General features: G+C 54.1%; 1 protein-coding gene across 3 annotated transcripts; it reads right to left on the bottom strand.

Annotated features, from left to right (window-relative positions):
• On the bottom strand, positions 1-18,317 carry CD40LG (CD40 ligand). 3 transcript variants are annotated; one of them, XM_054213596.1, is made up of 6 exons: positions 18,299-18,317; positions 4,432-4,569; positions 3,197-3,242; positions 2,872-2,919; positions 2,522-2,584; positions 1-559 (listed from the first exon to the last, which is right to left on the bottom strand). In XM_054213596.1, the coding sequence occupies exons 2-6, from the start codon at positions 4,567-4,569 to the stop codon at positions 189-191; spliced, it is 666 nt and encodes a 221-aa protein (XP_054069571.1). In that variant the 5' UTR covers positions 18,299-18,317; the 3' UTR covers positions 1-188. The 3 variants fall into 3 exon arrangements, with proteins under 3 accessions (XP_054069571.1, XP_054069570.1, XP_054069569.1); XM_054213595.1 differs by lacking the exon at positions 18,299-18,317 and adding an exon at positions 10,594-10,702; XM_054213594.1 differs by lacking the exon at positions 18,299-18,317 and adding an exon at positions 6,380-6,688.
• Between the last annotated feature and the right edge of the window lie 1,410 nt (positions 18,318-19,727).

Raw genomic sequence — 19,727 nt, 5'->3', positions numbered from 1 at the left:
AACAGCTTCATACTTTGTTCCATTTGTGTTCTTAGGGCCCCTTGGCCCTCATTAATAAATAACAAAATATACAAATTAAGAAACAAGAAAACCAAAGAGGCAGAGGAACATAAATACGGGAAACAGGGAAAGCCACTTTGCTCAACAAAGTGGGGCTGGACCCCCAGCTCGGGGCAGCCCCCTCCTCACTACAGCTTGAAGATGCCAAAGTAGGTGCTGCCATGGTTGTAGTTCACTCGCGTTGAGTCTGTCACGTTGACAAAGACCATGTCGCCTTCCCGGAGCTTGAAGACACCTCCCTCCCGGATGGACTGGAGGTCGCAGAAAGATGTGGAGGTGCTGTGTGTGTTTAGTCCCTTCAGCAAGAGCCGGTCCTCTTCCATGGGGAGATACAAATAAATATAGAGGGTGAAGGGTGCCGAAGTGGCCGCCTTGGTGCAGAAGCTGACTTGGGAGTAGATGTAGTAGAGCCCTGCTTCCTTCACCTTCAGTTTCCCCTCCTGGTAGGATATCGAGTTGTTGTTCATGGGGCCATATATCGTCGTCTTCCACTCTAGCACTGTAGGGGGAAAGCGTGGCAGGTGAGTTGGGAGAAGGAGATTTTGGCAGGCTGATTTTGGGGGCAGACCCCACAGATATTTGGCATCACGGCCTCTGTCTGCTGCAGGGTGTGGGGGTGGGTCCTGCCCACCCCAGGACACATCCCCAGCCCCGCAGGGTCCCCTTCCCCGAGGTCAGGACATGTTTAACTTGAGTTTCTGATCTTAACACCCTTGAATCGATTATGCAAGCAGAGAAGCATTTTGCTTCCTTCCTCCAACCAAGAGGAAACGCTTAGGTTAGAAGATTGCACACAGTTGCCACCATGGGCCAAACACCCCCCGTGTCCGCCCCTGTAGGTTTGCTATCTCCACGGCTTTCGGTGGCACAGCCTCCAAGCCCTCAGAGCACCGACAAAACACACTGCAGCTCCTGTCTTCACAGGCACCCATCCCAGGGCACATAGTTTTTCCGAACTAGGTGCTGCCTTTCTTCCAAAGTCCTTCCTCCACTTGGCCTTTGGAGAAGGCAAGACTTTGCCAAGGAAAATAAATGTCTCACACTTTCAGTCCCTGGAGGGTGCAGAGCTGGAAGGGTTCTGCATGGCAAGGTCTGTCTCCCATCGCCGGGACCACTACCCACACAGACCTGCTACTGGCGTGGCTTTTGGGGAACTATCGGTGTCACCATGAACACGCACTCCCGCTACAGTCGGTGCAGATAAGCCAGCAGAGACCAGGAAGCCATGGCCATAGGGGCTGAGCTCAGCTACGACCTGCGGGAGGGATTTTTGGACCTCCACCTTCCCCATCCTACTGAGACACCTGCGAGAGCACCAGGGGTGAGCACCCCAGCTCCATGGGGAATAACGGACCGTCCCAGCCCAGACTCCCAATCCCTGTGGTGGGGTGGCACGGGTGGTCCTGGGGGAACCATGCAAGCCCGTGGTCCATCCCCATGGATCCCGCAGGGATGGTCCCTCTGCTCTCCAGCGCCAAGATGCAGAGCCGAACTCCAGGCAACTGCTGCTCTCGGCGCAATTTCAGCCTGCTTTATAGGCTCACCAAGTGCTTAAGCCGGGAGCTTTAAAACACAGCGAGTTTCTCACTTCTTTGATCTTATCTAACACTAAGCTTTCCACAGGTAGACTGAGCCCTGGGTGAAATGCTGCGTCAGAGATGGAAAGAGCAGTTGCCGATTACTGGCAGTTACTCCAGAATTAAATCAAACGTGCTCAGATTGCGAAATCCTTGCCAGATAGAGCAACTGACTGACCTTGCAGACTCTTACTTGCTTCGGTCATCCTTGCTCTTGCAGGATGTCCCTTAGCTCGGGCTACGCTGGGGGACGGAGCTGCGAGAGCAGCCACCATCCGTGCAAAGGGATGCACAAACGCAAACGGACTCATGCCTTTCTCAAACCTTAAACGGCGGCCGTGGCTGTGAATAAGTGCAGTTTAAGTGCTGTGAATAGAACAGGTTGGACCTATTCGTGGTGTGTCTGTAAAGCCACCAGCCAGCCCGTATTGCTGCCGGGACCAATGGTTAAATCAGCAGGTACAATATGCCAGAATACGGCACGATATGCGGCAGCCACCCCGGCAAGGCACGGCCAGGAGGGCAAAAGCCTTGCGTTTTGAGTCCCAAAGAAATGTGAGAGGTTGGCTTCCTTAAATATGAAGGAAATAGTTTTTCCCCTCATAAAAAACACCATAAAGATGAAGCCATTGTGGCGCATTTCTAGGAAGGCATACATAAGGCTACTGAGGATGCCCGGAGCCCGTGTGGCGCAGGTACACGTGGTGACATGACCACTGGGAGGTCCACTGTGCTTTGGCGACACGCTCTGGTGATGGAGTTGTGCTGTCCCTGTCCCAGCCCCTCCAGACCCCCGGGGCAGGAATGCCAGGTCCATCCCGGGACCACACTGCCGTGCCCCACTGGCTCCCTGGCCAAGGCGGTGCCGAACCCGTCTGTCTTACCTGAGACGGACTTGCTGCTCTTCTGACCTGCCAGGTGGGCTGCGACCGGCTGCCTCTTCTCCCCTGCAATTCCGAAAGGCCGGTGTTATCGATGGCTTGGCACCCACTGTCCCCCCGCCCGGCCCCGGGCAGCACAGCTCCTCTGTAGGGACCGTGGCACCTCCCACCCTTAGGATTTCTCTCTGGGCCAAATCCAGCTCAGAAGCACAGTCTCCAAAGTCCCTCCCACAGCAGGATCTGGCCTCTGCTCAGCAAAGACACTCAGTCACCTTCGAGGGATAAAGCCCGCGGAGGTGACCGTGCCACCTTGCCAACCGTGGGAACAGGAGCTGGATGCTCCTGCTGCTTACCTGCCACAGCCGTCTCGTTCTTGTGCATCAGACGGGGATGCTCATGGCCTGCAATGAGAAAAGGCTATGGATTTAGTTTTGGATTCATTTTCATCGGCTTCAGGCAACGTGGTGCCCAGAGCCGCCCGCCCCGGGGAGACAGCCATGCCCAGTGCCAGCCCCATGCCATGCCCAGTCCTACCCCCCGGGGAATGCTCCAAACCCTGACCCCTTCCCCTGCCTCTCTGCTGTGTCCTGGGGCACCAGCGGGTGTTGCAGGGTGAAGGAAACCCCTTCCCAAGCCAAGCTGCTACTCCTGCCCCCAGCAAGCCACCTGGGAACTCACCTCTCTGCATTTCAAACTTGGGCTGCCCCTTGCTGGCTCCCCCGTCCTGCAACAACAGCAAAAATATATGCTTTTTTTAAAAAAGATGTACAAATCAAGGATTTTGAAAGCCTCTGTGTGAAGGATGCTCTGGCCATGGCGCAGGTTGGTGCTCTTTGGCCCCAAGAGGTCTCAGCGGAGGGTACCCAGACACACAAAGCCCCTCCAGCACCTTCCCCAGCATCACACGCGGCCGCGGGCTGAGCTGCTGTTTGCAGCAGCAGGGCTTACGATCTTAGGTTTTATGATCTTAGGTTTTATGCAATGCAAATGATGAGATGGGGAAAGTTTATTTAAAAAAAATAAAATAAAATAAACAAATAACCATCTCCTTTTCATGTAAAACCATGCCGGAGAGCCATGCTGTAGATGCTGCCCAGCAAACTGGGTACATCCCTGCCCCTACAAGAGGGAATTTTCAGGACTGCAGAGCACGGTCCATCTCAGACACAATTTTCTGTTGCCCATTGGGTGCTGATGCAAACCTAAAGGTTTAGCTGAGGCATTGGATGTCACCAGGCTGCCACAATGAGGAAGAAATGTCCCTCTCCTGCTTTCTGTGGCCAGCACAGCCCCTCCTAAAGCACGAATTCAAGGGCCGAGCAGGCTGAGAGCACCCCATCCCTGGCTGGGCTGCTCCAGGAGGACATTGCAGTGCAGGTTGGATCTTTTGCACAGCATCCTCCTCCTCCTCCTCCTCACTGGCTGCCAGGACCCATGCCACGTGGCCCGAGCCTTGCGCTGTCATCGACAGCTGGGCAAAGCGGGCCAAAAAGTGGTCCCAGCGGCAGGTGGCCACAAGCATCTTCCCAGCCACCCGGCGTGGGATCGGAGCAAGGTGCCAGACTGCAGAAAAATCATTGTTTTTCAGACCGGGATCAGAGCGCAGAGCCCGAGTGGCTGCAGATCCACCCCTCCCACTGCAAAGCCCTGAGCACCCCTCGGCCACAGCTGGACGTGCTCAGACCAAGACAGTTTTGAGAAAAAAGAATGGGTGAGATTTTTCAATGCTATCAATATAGTGTGAAAAATACAGTGTAAAAAGAACATAGTGTAGAAAAAGGGCGTGTGCTATGCAGCCCCAAGGTACAGGGCACCCATGGTTTTCAAAGAAAAGCTTGGGGTGAAGCTGTGTGTGTGCCTGGGAGCCCCCCTCTGCCTTCAACGGGGTCTTTGTCTGCCCAACAGCAACGTACCTTGCACTGGAGGTTCTGGAAGCCCTTTAAAACCTTTTCACAGTCCAATAATGTCGACTTCTGACCTTCTGCCGTCTGACATTTCTGTACTTTCCTCAGGAAGATGTAATCTTCATTTAAGCTCAACACGTCTTCCATCTGCCAGTGAGGGGAGAGAAGAGAGGGGGGAATGGGATGTTAGTGGGAAACCTGCAAGGGCTGGCAGCGGAGCCACCATAAATCACAGCCTGGAAAGCTCAAAGTCGGTGGTTCAGCATCGGGATGAGCCGGGCAGAGACACTGCCAGTACCAAACGCTCCCACCGACATCTGCATCCACCGGGAATTGCACCCATGGGGCTGCCCCTGCTTGGCTGGGTGAGCGGAGGATTGCTCAGGATCCCTTCCTATTTTCTATCACCTTGATCACGAATATAAATTTCCCACTCTGCCTTTTCCAAAGGGCAGCTGGCAAATATCCACCCGCTTGCACCTGCAGACAGCGGCGCGGAAATCTCAGCGAGCGGCTTCTTGCTGCTCCTGCCCCAGCAGCCCCAGCAGGCAACTGGGATGCCCAGTCAGCCCTGCCATGCCCTGCATGGGCAGGGTGGCTTGTCATTTTTTCAACTAACTTATTGGCTAAAAGAGCTGCCGGGAGATCAAAAACGACTTGTGGGTTGGGGCTGAGTCCTGCCGAGAGCTTCAGGTTGAAAAAATCAGGTTAAAAATATCAGAAAGACAAAAAAAGAACAAATATATATATATATCTGTATGTGTGTATTTATATATATATACATATACACACACACTGATTTTTGAAATTACACCTGTTTTTTGTAAAAACCTAAGGTTCGATTAAGTGGTATAAAGACCTCCAGATGGGCATGAGGACACACAGCCTGGCAGAGCGCTCAGGGCAGGCACCGCTGGGGTGCAGAAGGTCGGGTTTGAAGCCCTGTCCCGACCTCTGAAGGCAGCTGAAATCCTCCTGCCACCCTCGACTGCGTCTCGGCTGCCTCTGATCCTCCTCCATGACCCCAGAAAGCCCCGTTTCACTCCTCCGGGGACCCTCTGCTCCCCTCTGGCTGCAACCCCCCTGCAGCAAAGTCCTCTTCCAGGTCCCTGCCTTTGTAGTCCCTCGAGCTCAGGATTGCTCCCCACCCTTGAAAATCAGCAGACACCCCCCTAAAATGTCAATATAAGTTGAGACAACACATTTAAAAATCAATAATGACGATCTTAGCGTTGCATCCGGTAAGGAGAAGTCATTCTGGGTTTTAGATGCATCATTTCTTTAGCTGGTAGTTTTTTCTGGTTGGGAGGAAAGTAGCTTCAGTTTGGGGATTTTAAGCATTGTGCAGTGCGGCGGCGGTCATGGCAATCTCGAAAATAGCTTTTCAGCTTTCAATTTTGTTAGTAAATATTGTCCCACGTACGGGACAGGATCACTGACACTGTGCTGCTTCAAAAAAGAAGACCGGGTACTGAGATCCACTCTTTTCTTCCCTAAGCAGAAAGGCAGCATCTGAAGTGAGATTTTGGTAAAATTCACACATGCAAATACTGAATTTCTGGACCCCTCCCATCCTCACCATTAGAGTCACAGTGCTGCCAAGGGCTACGGCACCAGAAAAGCCACCAAGGAGCCTAAAATAGCTACTTGTGTGTTTAAGCCACAGTCTCCTCTCCCCAGCCTGGCCATCGGCTGCCAGGTTTGCCATTAACAGCTCTTCTTGATTGATCCATTATTGTTGTGTTAATGAAGGGAACAGATCTCTTCCTCAGCGTACAACTTAGCGGCAAATTAAAGCAGAAATGAGAACAGGGGTGTAATAAATGCCCCTCCCGCATCCATCCAGTGGCCAGCATCGTCTTCTGCCATGTTCATCCTTTGGGCGAGCACATCGCTCCGCGGCTGAAGGCAAATCGCGTTAGCGATCCAGCAGAGACAACCTGATTTCTCTACTTACCTTATCCATCTTCATGTGAAGATACAAACAGAAGAGTACGGTCCCAATCGTCTGTGCTACAATAAATACAGCAAGGAAGCCCATGAACATTTTCATGGTGCCGGGCGAGGTGCTGCCGATGGGTCGGGGCGTCGCAGGGCTGTAGGGTTCGTTCATCCTCTGTGCACGTTGCCGGGGCTCCTTCAAATGCGCTGCTTGCAAGTAGCATGAGAACTGTTGTGTGAGCGCCCGCTGCTCAAGGATACAGGTTGCAGCAACCTACACTTCCTGGAAAAAACTCTTCGTAGTGGGTAGGTTTGTTCACTACCGTCTCCCACAACAAAAAAAAAAAAAAAAAGGGTTGCTTAGACTTTCTTCTCTGGTGCACTTCCATGCTTTTTCCTACCATTCTACCAGAAGCAGAGAGAGTTTCTTATTCCATATATTCATTTTTGCCCTCAAAACACTCCAGACAATGCCCGTGTTTTTTTCCTGCTGTGGATGAAAATTTTGTAGCAATGTGTCTTCAAAGAAATGAAGACCATGAACATATGGGCAGAGCTACTGAACAGCCCTGTGGGTTGCCAGGGGCTAGGAAGCACTTAGGAAATCAGTTGTTTCCCAAAAAGAGAAGAAAGGTTTTTTGCCCTCAGTTTCCTTCATGAGGAGGATGACTTTGCAGTGAAGATGCTTGACTGAGGCAGGCGGGTTGTGCCGGTCTCTGGCCTTCCCTTGTGCTCCCCATGGATGAAGTCTCTGCAGGGGTAGTCTGGATAATCCTGGAGAAAGGAGTATCTCTATGGGCACCGCGACCCTGGGGTGGGCACAGCTTTCATGCTCAGACAAGTGAGAATTTGGGTCTTGGTTCTTGGCCATCATTTTGGAGACCTAACTTTTAAGCAGCTTTCTTGGTATCCTAGTGAGGTGCTCACCCTCCACCCAAGGGCACAAGCCACCTCAGACCCTGTCCCTGCTTACCCGTGTTACCTGTATCTATATATTTGGGCATGAAAAGGGCATCTGGGGATGCTGGGCACTCCTGGAAGCTGCTGACCTGCCAGCATCACCCCATGCAACTTTGGGCAACCCATGTCTCCTCTATGCCCTCATGCCTCTTGAGCCGGCAGCAGGGAGGCGAGATCCTGTCCCCAAGCTCTCCAGTCATCTGACGCTCATGTGGCCATGGACACTGATAAAATAATTCAGGGTAAATGCAGAGGGATCCTCACTGCTTGCAACAGGAGACAGACCACCTTTTCTCCATGTAAAAAAGGAAAAATCTGGGTTTCTGCTGGGCGACAGAGGAGGAGGGCTGGTTGCTGGTTTGAAGGCAGTCGTCAAGCCGTCATGTAAAGTTGTTTTGAAAGAAGCATGCTAAAGGCGAGGTTCTTATCAGATGTGCACGCAGCAAATAAAGGGTTGGATCCTGCTAGAAGCAGCGAGGCGCTGAGCAGGGACTCCTCTGGGAGTGGAGGGTTCTCAGCACCTTCTTGGGGCTGCTCAGAGCCTCGCAGGATGGAGTCCAGCATTCGCTTTTGCTACCTACCCTCTCTCTCGCATCCTGTCCTGTGTGGTTAGGGCGCTGTGAGCTGCAGATGCAAAAGCTGGTAACAAAGCACAAACATCTCTGCAGCCAAGTCGGAGTTTGACCTCGGCAGGTCACCGTGTTCCTAAATATAGCGTCCAAATCGCAAGTGTGGGATGGCACCAGGGTCTTCGTGGGCTGCAATTCAGTGGCTGGGCAGAGGACAGCCCGTGACCGAGGCCCTGGCTGGTTCTCTGGAGTCATGTCACCGTCCTGGGGACTGTGTACTCCTCCGTGCTGGGGATGTCCAACTCACATGCTCAACATGCTTGCTGCCCAGCCCCATCAGGAGCATCCTCCCAGCAGCAGCTGGGAGGTGACCCAGCTGTGATGGGGATGCACCGTGTTGGGTCACAAAAGGGGATGGAGACCCTTGACATTGCTAGGATTTGGACCTTGGGCTTGCAGCCCTGCTGTGCGCGGGACCAAGCCACTGCTTTTAGTCCTTTCTATCTTAAAATTGGCATTATCTTTGGAAAGAGCAGCCCTGGCCTCCTCACAGGGCTCTGGTCTGACACCGCGTTCCTACACAGTGTCCCTGCCATGGTGAGCTTGCCACAGACAAAAAGCCATTTCATGGTGGACATCCCCAAGGACACCCCCCACAGCTGAGGGCCACGAGGCCATGGTGGGGAGCAGCTGCCCAGAGTCCTCGCCCCATGCCTCAGCCCCGTGGCGCTCACCATCATTTTCCAGGGCTCTTCAGAGTTTCCTCTAAATTTAACACTCATGTTTGGGGGAAGTCTCAACATGAGAAACCAAATGACATGAGAATTCATCACTTAATACTTTCCCCGAATCCTGAGTATCGGGACTGAGGCAGCTGATAACGTGTGAAACCACAGCAACGAGCGGTGCAGAGCGCAGCAAGTGAGGTTTTGCACAGCTATTCCTGAGCCCTGGCTGTCCCCGGCAGACAAAACTTTTTCAAAGCCGTTTCTGGATAGCCACCTGTCACTGTTTCGCCGAAATGAGAAGAACCTGTAGGTAACGACGGAAACCCCGAGCGCATCATCGGCTCCATCACACACACCTTGATGGGGAGGACGGAGCTGGCAACAGCCTCAGAAGGGCACCCGGGTTTGGCAAGGAGGATGGGGAAATGCTCCAGTTTTGGGTACCCAGCACAAAACATCACCAGAGGGTTGGCCAGCTTGTGCTGTAAACCAGGAAATTGAGAGTCGCTAGTCACCGGCACCCTGACGGGAGAAACCGGGTGGAAAATATGACAGCGGGGATCCTGGCAGAGGTTCGTCAGTGGGGAGGACAGGCTGGCAGTTCCTCTTCAGGAAACCATTGCTCCATGTCAGCAATCCAGCCCCTCGTCACCCCGGCTGGTGGGGAGAAGGCCCTCGGGAGCCACCTCCTCTACCTTGCACCACCAGGTCCTGCAGCTGCTCCGGCTGGAGCCCGGAGTCAATGCCAGTAGCACCAGATCTACCAGGGGGTGCCAAACAAGGTCTGGGGAAGGTAGAGCCCCATCAGGCCATCCCACCACCATCACTCTTCAGATCCAGGCAAGACAGAGCTGCCACATGGCGTGCGGTGCTGTTGGTCCCTGGGGACATGGTCTGTTGCTACCTTACTGCTTCACATGGATGGTAGGGATGGGGGAGGAAGACTCAAAGTCCTCAAAGCCCATGTTATCCCATGTCAGGGCCAGGTAGCAGCATGGTTGCACATCCTTGAACATTTCACCGCTGTAGGAACGTGGTGGGGGGTGTCACAGAGGGGGGACACAGCCTTGGGGAAAGAGGGAAGTGGTCCAGAGGGATGATGGGTAACGGATAGAGGACCCAACACCTGAGGGAAGAGTCTGCCTGCATGGGATAACTCCAGAGAAGGTGAAGTCCCACCTTTACCTGGTGATGAGCCCACCACCAAGAAACCAATGGGGTTTTCTTTCACCCCCAAAACCCTCTGAATGTGACCATACCCATCCACTCGTGAACCCCAACTGGCACAGTTCCTCCAGCCAGACAACCCCCGGGTGAGACAATGGGAAAATGTGATCCATCGCTTGCATTCCTATTGACCTAGTTGCGGTATTTCCGCTGATCAGCACATTGTCTCCACTTGTACTCGGCGCTCAGGGTTTTGTTTACCGAGAAAATATCCGGTTGCCTACCCCGGTGATCTGTCAAAGGCTGGGAGCATGTCTGAATTCAGCAAGGTGAAAGCTGATGAGAAGAGAGGGATTTTTTATTTTTTTTTTTGGGTGCCCGCTGCGGTTTCGTGACTAGCTCTTTAAAATGTGCTGCTCACGCCACATGCTCTTGACAATTAACAAAAGCTGGGCCCTGTGCAGTACTAAGAACAATACATTCAAAAAGAAGATTTTATTCTGAGTCACAAAAGGAGTTTGCCTGCGATGCTGTGGGAGTGATGCAGAAGGGAACCTATGAGAGAAATCTAAATTAGCTCCTTCAGCACACAGACCATGGGCAGAAGGGAAATTTGAGCTTTTCCACCATTTGCTTTATCGCTTCTTTAGATGTTTCCCTCTCCTGCATCCTTTGAGCTCTTGTGTCTCCAGGACAACCCTGTCACCGGAGAGGAAAAGGGAACAGACATAGCCAGACCACCACCGAAAACATCACCAGCATCCGGAGAAGGAAAGGTTGCGTTGCAGTTTCCGTTCATTTTTTACCTTGGTATGAATGAGAGAAAGCTCTTGGAGCCCAGAGCAGCAATAGGCAGCCTCAGGAATAGGAGGAGGCTTCAATCCTTGTGATGGTCACGTCTCTCTGTGGAAGCGAAGAGCAGAAGATGGTGGTTGTAGCCACTACGGTGGTAATGGCAGGCTGCAGCCCCATTGCTTGCTGTGGCCCTCAGCCGTGGAGACACCCATGTGGAGGTTCAGCAAAAAGTTCCAAGTTCCAGCAGACGTGAACACGAGCTGTCCCAGGCTCCTGCTGCCCAGCAGGTAGATCAGAGCAGGGTGTGGAGCACCATCTCTGCTGCATTGTCCCCAGAGATGTGAGGGGACATCTGCCCCTTCTCTACCACCCTCCAGAGCAGCAAAGAGCAATGGGAAAGAGCTGCAGGGGATGGCACTGGGGTGGTGCTGTCCCTCTGAGCCGCCCTGCTCCAAGGGCCATCATCCCCTGTGCCCTCCATCCCTCCTCACCACCCATAGATGCACCCCAAACCGGCTTTTCCCAAGGGGACCGAGGTGGATGAAGAGCAGGGAAGGCAGAGAAACAAGCCCCAGTGACTCCGTGGAGGATGGAGGGCCCCGAAGGGCACGTGGCTCTCCTGCCACCTCTGGGCAGCAATGCCAGCCTTGCTGTGCTGAGCCACGGAGAGCACCCGGCCTCTAAACTGCTGATGCTAAGCCTTCACCGAAGCCGTGAAACCACAAATTGCACTAGAAACTTCTTGCTGTGACGGGCTGCACCTACTTCTCCTGGCTTCCTAAAAATAGAGCCTGGTGCGGGGAGCCCCCGCGGCCCCGGCCCTGCCAAACAAGCCCCTGCTGCCTGAGTCACAGCGGAAGGCAGCGGGAGCATCCCGTGCGTCCCCTCCGCGCTCCAACCAGTGCCGAAAGCAGCTCTCCCCGGCACGGGGCGCGGGGGCCCACGACCATCAAAGCCGCAGTGAAACACCCTGGCGAGGCTCTGCCCTTTCATGTTGCGAAAGGAGAGAGTAGGAGCGGGGGAAAAGCAAAACCCGCGGGAGGCTGCGGGGCTGCCGACGCCAGCGGTTGCCTCCCACGGCACAGCGCCAGGGGGTGGGTGGGGAGGGTCCCGCCATCGCCTCTGCATTGCCCCTTCCTCCCACACCCGCCCCCTCGAGACAGGACCGAAAGGCAGCCAGGAACGTGTCTTCTGCATCCATGTGGGACTCACAAACAAAGCAAAACCCTCTGGAGGAGAAGGGGGACACTGCCATTCCTCCCCACCCTGTGGGGCTGAGCCCCCCGGCAGCTGCTGCTGCAGCCGGCTCCAAGCATTTGCCAGGCTCCACGGGGCCAAACCCAGCCTTGCCAAGGCAAAGTCACCCAGCCTCGCCTCCCACCGCCCCACGAAGGTCCCCGGCCACACCGGTGGAACATGCCCATGGGCCAGGAGTTGCATTGTGCCCTAAGGAAGGTTTCACAGCTCTTGGCCAGAGTTCAGGAGGTGATGCCACGTACAGCATTGGGATGGGTGTGACCCCAAGGATTTTGGGTGGATTTTGTCATGGGAGGTGGGTGAGACACAACCCAGATCACCTGCTGTCTTGCACAGCTTTTACCTCCAGGGATCAGTCTCTTCTCCCAAGTAACAAGTGATAGGACAAGAGGAAACGGCCCCAAGTTGCACCAGGGGATGTTTAGGATGGATATTAGGAAAGATTTCTTCACCAAAAGGGTTATCAACCATTGGAACATGCTGCCCAGGGCAGTGGTTGAGGCACCATCCCTGGAGGTATTGAAAAGACGGGTAGACATAGTGCTTAGAGATATGGTTTAGTGATGGGTTTTTATCAGAGTTAGGTTGATGGTTGGACTTGATGATCCGAAAGGTCCCTTCCAACCTGGGCGATTCTATGATTCGATGATTCCGTAGCCGGAGGTTTGCAGTGAGCTCTCAGGCTGGCCGTGCCTGGTTACCCCTGCGGGGCTGCACAGCACCGACACATCTTACAGAACATCATCTGGATCCTGATTGGAAATTATTGAGAGATGTGCAATCTCCCAGGGCTGATTTGGCAGCCACTAATTTAATCTCCTGCATTAAACCACAAACCCTCTACCAAGGCAATATTAATGCAAATTACTCATCTTTTTCAAAACGTCACATGCAGCGACCTCCGTAAGGCTCTCACCAAAGGGCTTCCTTCGCCACTGTGAGGATCAGCTCAATGGCTCTTCACTGTGTCCCCTCTCAGCCTGCACTGTCATTTCTCCCCTCGCCCTGCGTTGACCTTTGAATCCTCTGGGAGGTTGTGCTCGTCCCTCAGGATCACTGGGATCCTCTTGGGGTCATGGAGAGCCCCAAGGTGGGCAAGAGAGGGGTTGGACTAGATGATCTCCAGAGGTCCCTTCCAACCCCTATCATTCTGTGATGCTGTTGATGATGACAGGAGACGAGCCAGCAAGGGTGACGGGCAGCCAAGGAGCAGTGCTCTGACCTTTGGGGAGGAAAGCCTCAGCCCCTGCCTGGGAGTAACCATCCCCATGGGGAAGGTGGCGCCTGGGGGCAGGAGGGAGCCGTGCTGGGGTGGAAACCCGCTGGCAGCCACGCTGTCTAGTAACGCTCAGTCTGAGAACCCAACCAAGACGATCCGCACACGGTCGGCGGCAGCAAACCCGATCTCGAATCCCTTGCAAAGCAACGCAGAGGCAGAGCAGCGTCGCCTGCACTGGCATGCAATAGATACTGCAATGGTAACCCACAGCCCTTTCCTCTCGGCGCTGCAAGCTGTGGTGCTCCGCGCCAGGCACGTGGGCGTCGCGAGGAGCCTTCTCCCTGCAGGGTGGCAGCCCCGCTGCTGCTGCAGCAGGGTGGTGGGAATGCTCGCCCCAGGGACAGCTTTGTCCTAGGCTCAAGCCTGCAATGGCTCGAGCTTTGGGCCGTCATTTTGCTGACAAATCCATCATAAAAATCCCTGGGAGCCTGCAAGAGACACGGCAGAGAGCAGATGCTAAAACAACTCTGCCATCTACTGACTTCTCCGGTTCCCCTCCCTGCCCGGTCTGTCCCTCCATCCCTGCTGCAAACAGACACCTGGAAAGATGATGTTAAAAATAAAGGGCCTCCATGCGGGGCCGTGGTGCCGCAGGTGACGCTGGAGGAGCCCTGCAGCCAAGCAGGCGTGTGTCTCGCCTGCCGTGCGCCCCGGGTACACGGGCACGGCTCAGGATAGTCCTCAGGCTGCAGAGCAACCGGCTTCGTGGGGAGAAGAGCAAACTGAAGCTGCAAAAGCTGCTGCCAACAAAATCAAAGAATGGTTTGGGTTGGAAGGGACCTTAAAGCCCACCCAGTGCCACCCCCTGCCCTGGGCAGGGACACCTCCCACCAGACCAGGTTGCTCCAAGCCCCATCCAGCCTGGCCTTGAACCCCTCCAGGGATGGGGCAGCCGCAGCTTCTCTGGACAACCTGGGCCAGGGGCTCACTACCCTCACAGCCAAGAATTTCTTCCTCAGGTCTCATCTAAATCTACCCTAACATAATAATGGTCTTGGTGCTCAGGCCAGGGACAAGACCTGCTTAAAGAGGAGAGCAAGTGCAACTTCCTATAAAGCAATGATGTTTCAGGAATTTCTCCATCTGAACAGACCTCAGGGGCAGGTTTTCCTCTGCCTGTCCGTGGGAGCAGTGCTTGGTGGCTGGCACTTGTCTCCTGCAGGTCCAGCCACTTCTGCTGTCCCCGCAGCCCCTGGAAGCCGGGCCAGAGCAGAGCCCAGGGCTGGCCTGGTGTGTGCTCAGCCAAAGCGCTGGCAGCCGCCGTGGGGAAGAGCAAGTGACAGCCCCAAGCCAGGCTGGTAGCCCCGATGCTGTGACCAGAGGAGGTGCAAAGCCTGCCCTGGGCTGAGCTCCGACCCTAGGCAGGGTGGACCGCACGCCTTTTGTAGGAGCCGTGCACAGAAACCTGAGCAGCAAGATCAGCTCGGCGCCACCTCGCTAAGTAAAATTAAAAGGAAAAAACACACCCAGAAGTGAAACTAGAAGAACATCCCTGGTGCTATGGAAACCATCCTGCCAGCGTGGGAAGGTTCCTCCTGGGCTAAATCCCGGCCACTGGGTGCTGCTCCCTATTTCCAGTGCTGCAAAGCAAAGGAGCTTCAGCTGCAGAGATCAGGGGAGACACACGGCCATAAGGACAGGGACATCACCACCCCCAGCCTGCACCTTAGGGAGTGCATGCCTGAGCAGTGCAGAGGCAGCTGTGTGTGATACGTGGGAGTGTTTAAACACACCAGGAATTAATTTTCTCTTTTGCTTTCCTCCTAGCAGAGTCCCGGTGTGCACCACGCGTGCAGGACCTCTACGGCTGGAGGTGGCTGGTGGACCAGCACACCACGCTGCTGGGAGCACCATCGCCTCAGCCCCAAATGCCCGGCCCCACACCAGTGGTCCCAGCGGCTTGGGGCGGCTTCTGCAGGGGAAAATGGTGGCAGCACAATGACAAACGTCGAGCTTGCATCTTGGCAGCCAAGGACTGCCTCTCCCTGCAGTCCCTGCTTCTCTGAGGAGGAGTATGGAGACTTCCCATGGCGATGCTGCTGCAGCAGGATGGTACTACCAGAAGCATCGACATGAGGGTCTTTAAGATGTTTCTCTTTCCAAACAGTGAGAAAGTTAAAACCATGGTCGCTGTGCAGCCGAGCTCTCCCACCAAGACTTTATTTTCCCAAGGGAGATATTTCCTTTTCAACGCAGGTACTAGAAGCAAAAGGCTGTGTTGCAGCTCGAGCTCTCCTGCCCACTGTCACACCATGTCTACCATGGCCAGACACACTCATCACCAGGAAGACCTGCTTTGAATTTTTTTGGGTCACTGCCCAGAGAGATGCAGGTCTCCAAACACCCTGCTGAGCCGTCTGTCCTCTGCATCCTTCCTGCAAAGGGTGCTGCGTGCTTGAAAATAAGCAATGAGGTCAACAGATGTGTCCACGCATCACGCCTGGGGACGGTACAGCATTGGATATGCCAGCTCCAGCATCCCCCTCTGTCCTTTCCAGCCCGGAGGAGAGGCATTTCCAAGAAGTGGCTCCAGCCTGGATGAAACACAGCCCCAATGCGCAAGCACGACATCTCCCTCTCCCGTCCTTCCAGGAATGTGACAGCGGAAGATGCTGCAGCCCCAGCCCCTGTGTCCCGCTGACGCTGGGAGCAAATCCGCTGCAGTTTCTAGGTAGAAGTCACTCTTACCAGCAGACACAAGGCGCTTCTCAGAGCTTGCAGCCTGCAGCCTGTTTGCAGAGGGCTGAGAGACCTCAGCTCATCTCACTTTTACCACAGGGGCCAGGCGTGCACCCAGGTGGCTCCGGCAGAGCCCCATACCCGGCCCCGGCCCCTCTCGCTTGGCGATGTGGGACCTCTACTCTGGCTCCCGACCCTCCACACTAGGACCATGATGGGCTGGAAACCCCCTGGGAAGCACTCTGAGTGTGTCGGCTGTCTTCATCCTTCCCAGGGGTTTCCCCTAAGGTGTGGACCAAGTTCCTGTACAGCTACAGTGGCTTGGCTCAAGCACTCCATTTTAGGAGGGGATGGGGCTAAAAAACTAGAATTAAGCTGATCATCCATGTGCAGGTCCCCCAGGACCAAGTCACACCAGAGGAACAAGCTTCATCTGGAGAAGATTCCTCCAGACATCTCTCACGTGTAACACTTGGGAGACAGAGCTACGTGCCCCATGGCTGGGTGCTGGTTATGGGTTCAGGGGAGACATCCCAACGTCAAATTGCAGAGCTGCAGGAATTCAGCTCCCCTGGTGGTGCCCAGGCTCAGCACATCCCCACCTCCCCTCACATGCCACTGTGCCACCATGTCAGCTGGTGAAAGTGGGCCTGGGGACACGCAAACCCTGCTCAGGGTACACCTTTTTCTTTCCAGAGCAGGTCCTCATAAGCCCAGGCTGGGGGAGACCCTTCTCCTCTCTCGCTTGAATGAGTCACCAAACCCCAGAGACTGTAATTCCCTCTTAGGAGAAAAGCAACTCTCATTTTAAAGCGGAAAATCTTTGGCCCAAAAACCCCCTGCATGCCTGGAGGGAACTATTACACAGAGGTGATGCAGTCAGAGAGGTTTGCACACCAAAATGGCCGCTTGCTGCAAAAAGTGAAAGAAAAACCCCGAACACCCTCTTCAAGGAAACCACCCAAATGGCACGAACCATAGGGACAGAAAAAAGGACCGTTTCCCCCCCGCCAGTATTCAAGGAGGGGAAGAAGAATGTGCAGATGTCAAGAAACTATCACCATTTTGCTGAGCCACAAGAAAATCTATTCACGTAAGCATTGATTGTTGTCAGTCCTGTGACAGTAAGCTGGGGGAACCGCAAGGGAAACCAGGCTAAGTGGTTGAAGAGAAAGGAAAGTAAACCCAGAGCACATCCCAGCCCGTTCCCTCAGCATCCAGCCTCCCTATGCCCTGCCTCAGGCCAGGAGCCACCAGGATGCAGATCCTGTTGGCCTTCACCACCTGAGCATCTAGGTGGAGAGATCTAGAAGGCAGGACACCGGCTTTCTCTTGCTGCCCCTGCCCGGTTGTTTACGACAACTTATCTAAGTCAACTGGTCTCAGTTTCATCACTGGTGAAACAAGGCAGCTCCGTTGCTGGGAAGAGTGAAGCTGCAGAGATGGAAATAGCCAAATGTATTCAGTGGAGACAGAAATAAAAAATAAAACCACTGTGACATCTCTAATCTTCAGAGCAATGTTATTTCAGAGCCGATTGTATCCCGAGGTGGGGCCACAGGATCTGCAGATCCCTTTTTCCCCAGGTCAAGTCTCTTTTGCCTGTGACAGTAACCGGTGCGTGATCTCCCCGTCCTTACCTCGACCCGTGAGCATCTCTTACCTCCTCCCCGGGTCTCGCTGAGCAGGGGGAGTGAGGGAGCAGCTGGATGGGCGCCTGGCAGCCAGCCAAGGTCAACCCACCGCAAGGTCCCAGCCCTCCCACAGCCCTGTTCGCTTCCCACGATGCAGTGCACTTGAGGACGAGCACCGCTGCCCTTCCTGCCTTCCTGACCAGCGAATTCACCCTAATTCTCAAAGAGCTGAGCTGAATCGCTACCGCTAATAATTACATAGTGCTGTATTGAGTTCCAGCTCTGCCACACATCCATCCCCCCCCATCTCTACTAACCAGCCCCCCAGATCGTGAAGGTGGCTGTGGCAGTGCCACACGGCGCAGGGACAGTTTCTCAGTGACAGCCTGGATTCGGGGCAGGAAGGCGAATTCCCCCCGATTCCCTCCTGCGGTGCGTGAAATAACAGCAGAGCGCGCAGGCTCTAGGGTGGTCGTCAGCATCTTGGCAAAGGGGACTCAGGTATTTTTTTCTTTCATTTTGCAAGGCAAGAACATCAATGGAACTGAAAGTAGGTTCACACCACAGTGCCCACCAGTGCAAAACTATAACAAACCACAAAACCAGGCAATTACACAACCTTTTTTAGTGTTTACCAGGTTCATTTTCCAAGCACCGGCTGCTACTGAAAACAGCCTCAGAATACTTTAGTGGTAGAAATGACCTCTTGGTCTGCAATTGCTGGAAAAACCACTGAGCTTGTCCTAGAGGGCAGAAGCACACGATTCAGGTCTCTAAGAATGAGCCCCGGTCTTCAAATAATCCTGCAAATGCTCAAAACACTTTTGGTACAAACCCAGAGCTCTCATATCACCTTTCCTCACATACCTGAGCTCAACGAGAGAAAACGTGAAGCAAGTTTTCCTCCTGGCATGGCAAGGATGGACAGGCATCTCCCAGGAGTTTGGAGCTTGAGGTCCACGGTGCCTTGAGGACCACATGGAAAGGTCATATCTGGATTAACACCAGAAAATGTAAATCTCTTAGACCCAACTATGTCCCTTTAGCCCATTTCAGGAGCTGTCAAACACTGTCCACACCAAAATCCAGACCAGGTTCTCCAGGTTCTCTTTGGTCGCAGCCAAAGGCAGTATCACACATGGCATCTGGCAGAGGATAGCACGGGTAACCACAGAGACCACCACAACGTCTATGTGATGTTCCCTCTTCTACAAACCTGCTAAAATAACTAGCTACTTCTATTAAAAATCTCACTGAAGTGAAGAAGGTAAGAAGCACGTTGCAGTACTCTTTCCGAATAACAGGCTGTGGGAGCCCACCTGGACATGTCGGCGTGCAAGCCATCCCATCTGTGCCATGGGATCTGGAGCAGAAATCATCTCTATCCATAAAGAATGGTTGAGGCCAAGGCTGTGTGTACACGGAGGTGTGCAAGCCAAAACCTCACTGCGCACAAACCTTGTGGACCTGTGCCAGCTCCGGACACAGTGCCCACCTTGACGCAGGGACACTTTTCCAGGTCAGAATAGGGATAAGACAAAAGAGCTCTGCAGTGACCAATTCCTTCCTCTGAGCAGATTTCCCTCTCCAGCTGCATGTAAGGACTCAGGAGGAAGCACAACTTACAAGCCCTTCGCGCAGGTGGGGACGTGCCCACCCCTTTCATGGCACAGGAGCATGGCCTGGAGGATCGCATGGCATCCACAGCTTCTGCTCCCACGTCCTCACAGCCTGTGGATAACTGGTGTTCATGGGATGGGTCAGCTTTCTCCTCCTTCCCAGAAGGAGAAGTAAATTTCTTCCCTAAAGGGCGCCACTACAATCCTTTGCAACGTGGTGGCTTCTGTTGGGTGGCAAGGCGCCAGCGAGTCATTCATAAAATTATGCCTCAGGTAAGAAAAAGGCCGGAGCTCTGCATGGGAAATGAAATGCTCTTGAAATTACGCAGCTGCCCTGGGGATATTAACATGCAAAATTAATGAAGAGCCCTGGAGTGTTTCATTCATCGGCCAAGCGTACAGCCTCAGTGAACACCAAGTCCCAATGCTCAGCAGCTCTGGGACTTGATTAAGGCCAAGGAGGCACTCAGCGGAAGTGACTCCTGAACTGCCGTGTCCCTACGGGTTTGGTAGTGGCAGGGCAGAAAGTCTCACCTAGATTGGCAGCACATTGACCGGCAGTTTTGGATCCCCCACACAGCGTTAGAGGATGCGGGATGGGGTTCCATGATGCCACCATTACATGGGTCCAGGGCTGGATGACAACAGCAGAGCAGTCCAGCTGCAGCTCAGGAGAC

The sequence above is a fragment of the Rissa tridactyla genome, chromosome 9 (assembly GCF_028500815.1).
Source record: "Rissa tridactyla isolate bRisTri1 chromosome 9, bRisTri1.patW.cur.20221130, whole genome shotgun sequence".
NCBI lineage: Eukaryota > Metazoa > Chordata > Aves > Charadriiformes > Laridae > Rissa > Rissa tridactyla.
The sequence above is the reverse complement of the archived record's forward strand: the minus strand, read 5'-3'. Positions and strand labels throughout refer to the sequence as shown.

Excerpts from the sequence above, each read along its gene's own strand:
- CD40LG (XM_054213594.1), bottom strand. The coding sequence starts at position 6,535 with ATGAACGAACCCTACAGCCCTGCGACGCCCCGACCCATCGGCAGCACC. Across the intron at positions 4,570-6,379 it reads TTCACATGAAGATGGATAAG|ATGGAAGACGTGTTGAGCTT; the intron begins GTAAGTAGAGAA and ends CCTCACTGGCAG. Across the intron at positions 2,585-2,871 it reads GAACGAGACGGCTGTGGCAG|GGGAGAAGAGGCAGCCGGTC; the intron begins GTAAGCAGCAGG and ends TCGGAATTGCAG.